The sequence below is a fragment of the Acomys minous genome, assembly GCF_964271855.1.
Source record: "Acomys minous genome assembly, chromosome: 7".
Classification (NCBI taxonomy): domain Eukaryota; kingdom Metazoa; phylum Chordata; class Mammalia; order Rodentia; family Muridae; genus Acomys; species Acomys minous.
The window spans coordinates 102,262,550-102,270,904 of NC_140488.1; the positions used below are offsets into that span (position 1 = coordinate 102,262,550).

Sequence of the window (8,355 nt, forward strand, 5' to 3'; positions counted from 1 at the left end):
TATATCCCTGTGTGTTGTTTTTCACTTTAACAACCAAACTTACACCTTTGGTTTGGACCTTTGACTTAGGCTGTTTTCTTTTTCTTTTTTCTTTTTCCTTTATTAATTCATTCTTGTTACATCTCAATGGTTATCCCATACCTTGTATCCTCCCATTCTTCCCTCCCTCCCATTTTCACCGTATTCCCTTCCTCTATGACTGTGACTGAGGGGGATTACCTCCCCCTGTATATGCTCATAGGGTATCAGGTCTCTTCTTGGTAATCTGCTGTTCTTCCTCTGAGTGCCACTAGATCCCCCCCTGCAGGGGACATGGTCAAAGGTGAGGCACCAGAGTATGTGAGAAAGTAATTTCCCACTCTCCACTCTACTGTTTTTCTTTACCAGTATTTTTGTTTGCCGTAGAAATTTAGTACTATCTGAGCGCATCATCTTGTCTAGCAGAGTTTAGGATGTGAAGAGCTTTAAAGAGGAAACACAATCAATGGATACTGGAAGAGAGGAGATTCAAACACAGCCTCAAAATCAAAGTGATATTTTATTTGAAATGAGGAGATAACTACAGGAGTTATCATGTCAGCATAAAAATTTAGCCATTAAGTCAGCTGCCACCACTTGCGAACACCAATACTCTTATTTCAGGCCCTTGGTCGACCGGTTTGGAAGGAAGCTTGGCGTTCATGTTATACTGTGCTTTCAATGACCTGATCTCAAAAAGAAGCATAATCACACCGAGCAGTGACAAGGTGGCTGTCAGGAAGCCTAATGGGACCATGAGGGTTCTGTGCTTCTTTATCAGGTCTATTTTGTGAACTGGGAAGGTGTGTGGAAAGTCTAGGGTGGTTTTGCCATAGAGATCTACTATGTGGTTCAAGGTCACTGAAATAATGGTGCAAAGGCTGCTGAGAACCAGAAAGAAGATGGAGCACTTGTAGAACAGTATTGGACTCTTAGGGACTGGGTCTTTGCTACTGCTGATCCTAATGGCTATTGCGTTAAGAATCACAACAAGAGGTTTTATCAGCATTGCCAGGAATATCAGAATCTGGGCACATCGAAATTCAGGTGACATGGTCCAATCTGAGTTAATAGGGATGTGCACCAGAAATCTGGTCACAGTGTTGGAGATGTTAAATTCCTGATAGTAATAAGCTTCCCAGAGTCCGATGTACACAAGCCGAACTTTCTCATTGTCGAATTCCCAGAGGCGCCAGTATTTGCTGCTTGCAACGATTATTCCGCATCCTGAAGATAAGATGCTGAAAAGGAAGCCAGCCAGTCTGAAGATCCACTCCTTCATCCAAGCAAACCTGAAGATGAGATAGAACAAGTATAGCATAAAGCTGGGAACACAAAGTAAGGGCGGAAAGCAGAATGTGTCATGGGTTACAGAGTACTAAGTATACTCACACTGGTCCCTACTGTCTCAACATTTAATTTAAATTGTTTTATATACATATTAGGCTTCTACCAACTAGTTAAGGATGTATAAGAAGCCTTGAGATCTGTGATTGTGGCAAGAGTAGATTGTAGGATACTTTGAACAACAATTTCACAGTCAGCTTCAAGTTCTTCCATTGCTGCAGTGTGACTCTTTGTTGGTTATGAATTTGAATACTTGCAATTTATGGGACTCCTGGAAACTGGAGACGTCATGTTGATCCAGAGGGTCCTAGAAACCTACAAGTAGAACATTATGATAGGCAGATTTGTGCCCAGGGGTCCCACACAAACTAAGGCACCAGCCAACTTTAAACCCCTACCCAGATCTAGCCAATGGGCAGGACATTCTCCACGGTTGAGTGGAGAGTGGGGTATGACTTTCACACGAACTCTTGTGCCTCATATTTGACCATGTCCCCTGGAGGGGGAGACAAGGTGGCACTAAGAGGAAGGATAGCAGGCTACCAAGAAGAGACTTGATACCCTATGAGCATATATAGGGGGAGGAAATCCCCCTCATGAACAGTCATAGGAGAGGGGAATAAGGGGAAAAAGGTAGGGAGCGAAGAATGGGAGGATACGAGGGATGGGATAACCATTGAGATGTAACAAGAATAAATTAATAAAAAATTAAAAAACAAAAAGAAATTTATGAGACTCAATGAAAGCAGTGACAATAGGAAAGTTCATAGTACCAATGCCTTCACAAAATAATTGGAGCAATCACACAATACCAACTTAACAGCACACCTGAAAGCTCTAGAGAAAAAAGAAGCAAACACACCAAGGAGGAGTAGAGGACATCAATCTCAAGACTGAAAACAATAAATTTGAAACAAATAGAACAATACAAAGAATCGATGAGACCAAAAGCTTGTTCTTTGAGAAAATCAACAAGATAGATAAACTCTCAGCCAAACCTACAGAAAAGCAGATGGAGAGTATCCAAATTAATAAAATCAGAAAACAAAAGGGGAACATAACCACAAACTCAGAGGAAATTTTAAGAAATCAATTCAAACCTCTGTATTCCACAATATTGGAAAATCTAAAAGAAGTGGGTGATTTTCTATGAATATTTTATTTATACCAAAGTTAAATGAAGATCAGGCAAGCATATTAAACCATCTTGTTACCCCTAAGGAAATAGAAGCGATCCTCAAAAGCCTCCCAACTGAAAAAAACCATGTGGCCAGATGGTTTTTAGCAAGAATTCTACCAGACATTCAAAGAAGAACTGATACCAACAGTCCTCAAAATATTCCACAAAGTAGAAACAGAAAGAACATTACCAAGATCATTCTCAGAAGCAACAGTCACCCTGATACATAAAGAACAGAAAGACTCAACAAAGAAAGAGAATGTAATTCATGAACATTGATGCTGAAATATTTAATAAAGTATTTGCAATCCAAATACATGATCCTCTGTTACCAAGTAGGCTTTATCTCAGGGATGCAGGGATCATTCAACATATGAAAATCCTTCAATGTAATAAACCATATGAGCAAGCTAAAAAAAAACAAACCACATGATCGTTTCTTTAGTTGCTTAAAAACCCTTTGTCAAAATACAATACTACATCATGATGGAAGTCTTGGAGAGATTAGGGATACAAGGCCCATACCTAAACATTCTAAAATATACACACACAAAGATAATATCAAAATAAAGGGAGAGAAACTCAAATTAATTCCACTAAAATCAGGGACAAGAAATGGCTGCCCACTCTTGCCCTATCTCTTCAATACAGTCCTTGAAGTTTTAGCTAGAAAAATATGACAACTAGAGTAGATCAAGGGGATATAAATTGGAGAGAAAAATTCAAAGTGTCACTGTTCACAGATGATATAATAGTATGAATAAGCGACTATCAGGATAAATCTAGAGAGCACTTACAGCTGATAAACACATTCAGCAAAGTGGCTGGATACAAGATTACTTAAAAAAATGAGTAGCCCTCCTGTACTCAGATAACAAAGGACCTGAGAAAGAAATTCGGGAAAGTACACCCTTCACAATAGGCAAAAAAAAAAAAAAGTAAAGTATCTTGATATAAATCTAACCAAGCAAGCAAAGGTCCTATATTACAAGAACTACAAGTCTCTGAAGAAAAAACTGGAAAAGATATCAGAAGATGGCATAATCACCCATGCTTGTGCATAGGTAGAATTCCATACTAAAAATGGCAATCTACAGATCCAATCACCATCAAAAATAACAATAACATTCTTTACAGACCTTGAAAGAACAATTATAAACTTCATATGGAAAAACAATAAAATTCAGAATAGCCAGGACAATCTTAGGCAATAAAATAACTTACTAGAGGTATCTCCATCCCTGACTTCAAGACTGATGGATCAATGGAATAAAATTGAAGACCCAAAAATCAATCCAAACTCCTATGGCCACCCAGTCTTTGACAAAGGAGCTAAAGCCATACAATGGAAACTGGATTCAAGTCTGACTGGATATCTATGTGTAGAAAATGCATATAGATCCATAGTTTTCACCCGGAACAAAACTCCAGTTCAATTGGATTAAAGACTTCAGCATAACTCCAGATATACTAAAACTATTAGAAGAGAAAGTGGAAAAGAGTCTTGAACTCCTTTGCACAGGAGACAAGTTCCTGAACAGAACACCAACAGCTCAGGCTCTAAGACCTACAATTAATAAATGGGGCTGCATGAAAATGAAAAGCTAATGTAAGGCAAAAAAACACTGTCAATAGAATGAAATAATCTACAGATTGGGAAAAGATCTTCACCAATCCTACCCCTGGCATTATTAATGATACTCTGCTACACTTACAGACTGGAGCATACCTGAGATGTCCTCTAAGAGGCTTCACCCAGCAGTGCTTCGAAACAGACGTTGAGACTCACAGCCAAACTTTGGGTATCGTTTAAGTTTAAGGATTATAGTGAGGAAGTGTGGGGGGGGAGTAAGGAAAAGAGGGCCTGGAGAAGACAGGAGCTCCCCAAGGAGACCAACAGAGCTAACTAACCAGAGCCCAGAAGGGCTTTCTGAGATTGAAGCATCACCCAAGGACCATGCATAAACTGAACCTAGGCCACCTACAAAGATGTAACCAATGAGGAGCTCAGGCTTCATGTGGATCTTCTAGTAAGGGGTGTGGGGACTGTCTCTGCCAGCTTTTTAAATTTATTATAGTTTATTCAGATTACATCCGGATTGTTAACCCATGGCTGTTTCTTTCCCATCCCATCCTCCATCCCTCTTCTCCCCTATTCCTCTCCCCTGGATCTCTGACAGGAGGAGACCTACCCCCTCCTACATATGACACAGCCTATCAGGTCTTATTCTCATTGTCTGCTTCCCATTTACCTTTGTGCCACCAAGCCTCCCCACCAAGGTGAAGTGATCAAACGGGGAGCACCAGAGTTAAAGTCAAATGCAGTCCTGGATCTCCATACAACTGTGTAGAATGAGCTGTCCATTTGCTCTATCTGAAGAAGGGGTATAGGCTCACTGCATGCATTGTCCTTAGTTGGAGCATCGGTGTGTGCAGGGCCCCGTGGGACCAGATCTTCAGCCGTAATTGTCTTCTTGTGAGGCTCCTCAACCCTATGGGTCCTTCCATTTCCCCCATTTTCATACCACTCTCAGTGCTCCACCCAGAGTCCAGCAGCAAGTCCCAGCACCTGTCCTGATCCCCACTGAATGGAGGCCCTCAGAGGACATCTATGTAGGGCTAATATCCACTTATAAGTGAGTATATACCATGTGTGTCTTTTGGCGTCTGGATTATTTCACTTAAGATGATCATTGGTAGTTCCATCCATTTGCTTACAAATTTCAGCATTTCCTTGTTTTTAATAGCTTAGTAGTGTCCCATTATGTAAATGTAGCACAGTTTCTTTACCCATTCTCTGTTAGCTTTTTGATGACTTTCCCCTGGTGAGACTGCCTTGCCAGGCCACAGGGAAAGAAGACATACTCAGTACTGATGCAACTTGATGAGCTATTGTGAATTAGAAGTGGGGATCCAATTTTTTAAGAAATACAGGAAACGGAAGGGACTGGAGGGTGATGAGGGATTCAATTATGACCAGGATGTGAAGTAAATAAACTTATTAATGAGAGAGAGAGAGAGAGAGAGAGAGAGAGACAGAGAGAGACAGAGACAGAGAGAGAGACAGAGAGAGAGAGAGAGAGAGAGAGAGAGAGACAGAGACAGAGACAGAGACAGAGACAGAGACAGAGAGACAAAGACAGAGAGAGAGAAAGACAGAGACAGACAGAGACAGAGACAGAGACACAGAGACAGAGACACAGAGACAGAGACACAGAGAGAGAGAGGGGGAGGGAGGGAGGGAGGGAGAGTTAGAGGGGAGGGAGAAAGTTTGTAGTATCATTGGTGATGATGCTTGCTGGGTCTTTCCTTACAAAACTGCACAATTATGTATAGTTTTAGTAAGTCATGAGGATGAATGCTCAGATTATTGCAGTGGATTATTGTATGATCTTTACCATAGTATTTTGAAATGTATATAATCCTTTAGAAGGAAGAAGCAAAACCAAAAACATTGTATGCCATTTATGTCAAATAAATACATACATGACTTCTTTAAATATCTGCAAATATATGAATGTAAACACTCAACAAAAATGAAAGTTCAGTATACCAAGGATAATGGAGAAAATACCATCATAATTACTTTCATATATCCTAAAGAGTGATCATTTCTTTAGAAAGATATAGAAATGTTTCCAAAATAAAAGTACCATTACCACAAAGTTTAATTTCTTTTTGTAATCAAATAAGGATAAATTTTGGGGGTACCGTGATGGCTGCCTACTCCATGTGAGGTGCAATGTTCAAAGGCCATGATCACAGAAATATAATGTATGTGTGTAAAAAGATGAGTAATCCACCTCTGACCATGTCCCCTCGATGGGGAGACCTGGTGGCACTCAGAGGAAGGACAGCAGGTTACCAAGAAGAGACTTGATACCCTATGAGCATATACAGGGGGAGATAATCCCCCTCAGGAACAGTCATAGGGGAGGGGAATAAGGGGAAAATGGGAGGGAGGGAAGAATGGGAGGATACAAGGGATGGGGTAACCATTGAGATGTAACAAGAATAAATTAATAATAATAAAAAAAAGAACTTGAAAAAAAAAGATGAGTAATCAAGACTATGTGAATTTTGCATATGCTATTTATTCAATATTTCACCTTGCAAAAATTGACTTCATTTGCGTGCAACAGATAAAGTATGCTGAAGTATTTGGGTAAACCAATATTATCTTAGACACCATACTCACATTTCACATTAATATTATGAAGCAACATATTTGGATCGGCTGTAATTGCAAATGTTTGAATGTAGCAACAACCAAAGGGAGAAAAATGTGGTGGCATGTCTTAATAAGCCACATAGCAGAAAAGAAGAAGGTGATTATCATCAGTCACCTAAGCCTGTGGATAATACCATTGCTGTTAGATGCATGGAAAGCTGAGGTGCCTCCAAAAGGGATCTCCTTGGTTGCAGCCATTACTACCGACTACCCAATGTTACAGAGTTTTCTGTGGAATGTGCTTCTTAAAGGGGTGAAGTTACTAGATTTTGCCTGAGAGATTGTGTCAAGATGGCTAGGCAGCTGATGGTGGACTGGGTATTGGGTATCCAATGATGATCTTATGCATGCCAAGGCAGGTCTGAGGCAGTGGACTGAAGGGCCAGTATGATTTGAGGTAAAAATCAAAGAAGGTTGGGGAATGGTTTCATGCCAGACAAATGAGCTATCTTCACAGGATGTGGTACTGCACTTTCCTGAGTCTTATGTGTAGATACAACCTTTCTGTACAGAACCAAGTAGAAAGACTCCATGTGTCATATTTCAAGTTTTTACCTTTTATTGTTTGAGGTGAGGCCATCCATTTTGAAGATGCCAATATCAACAATCTTCTTCTAGGTCACTGGGAACATTGATCAAAGAAGAATTCACACGAAGAGAGGAAGCACCTAGGTGGAAGAGGTTCTGTTTGGCACATGCTCCGGCTTAGAAAAAAGCCTTGCCGACTCTTGGGCTCCCAGAAACCTTTAAATTCATAGCTCTAGTTCAAACCTACTTCAGGATATTAGTGACACCCACATGTTACACACACAATTATTAGCCTCATTGTGTACATAGGGAAATAACACAGAGTGGCTAATTCAAATGCACATCAATGAGTAACACAGATGTGTTCAATACAGGCTTAATATTCACAGACAGGGCTTTCTGGCCCTTAGATTCTTCAGCAGAAAGTACTTAAACGGAAGAGATGTCCAAAAGTAATCTAACCTGTATGTCAGAATCCTTCTTTGACATTCTCTGTCAAAGGATAGTGAAAGTAAGTAATGAAGATCACATGGAAAGCAAAATACTTACCTTTTTATTTCTCTTCTAGGAAGACCAAATGTTACCAACTGTCAACCTTAAGAGAGATAAGATACTGTACACATTCTTATGTTTCCGTGACAACTACAGCTAGGTAACAATTCCTGAGAAATACAAAGGTTCCAATGAGCACACAGGAAATGTCAGAGTGAAGTCTTAAAAGTATTTTGTTATTAAAGTCATCCATCAAATAACCAATGTAATTTATTGGGACTCTTTGAAGACTATTCTTGGTAGTCCACAGGAACATATCTGAAATAAACCTCAATAGACTGTTCACACCAGTGGAGGATTTCTTTTCCTTTACTCAATCCTTTGAAGTACGAGCACTCATTCCTTTTTAAAGATATAAATTCAACTATTTTACCTTATCTCTATATGCAATCGTATCTATCTCTTCTGCCTAAGTTGTTCATTCTCGTGATAAAAATAAACTAGTATTTTATACTACCCTGATTTGATCAACTGGTCTTCAAAAACCTTAGAGACATAC

General features: G+C 39.8%; 1 protein-coding gene across 1 annotated transcript; it reads right to left on the bottom strand.

The window, feature by feature from the left end:
* Positions 1-583: 583 nt before the first annotated feature.
* On the bottom strand, positions 584-7,420 carry LOC311602470 (uncharacterized protein). Its single transcript, XM_084790600.1, has 2 exons — positions 7,332-7,420; positions 584-1,310 (listed from the first exon to the last, which is right to left on the bottom strand). Exons 1-2 carry the CDS (start codon positions 7,358-7,360, stop codon positions 602-604), a joined length of 738 nt encoding a protein of 245 aa, XP_084646726.1. The 5' UTR covers positions 7,361-7,420; the 3' UTR covers positions 584-601.
* Between the last annotated feature and the right edge of the window lie 935 nt (positions 7,421-8,355).

Coding starts and splice junctions, on each gene's coding strand:
- LOC311602470 (XM_084790600.1), bottom strand. CDS start 7,360: ATGGATGGCCTCACCTCAAACAATAAAAG. Junction 1,311..7,331: donor CTCACCTCAAACAATAAAAG/GTAAAAACTTGA, acceptor TCTCATCTTCAG/GTTTGCTTGGATGAAGGAGT.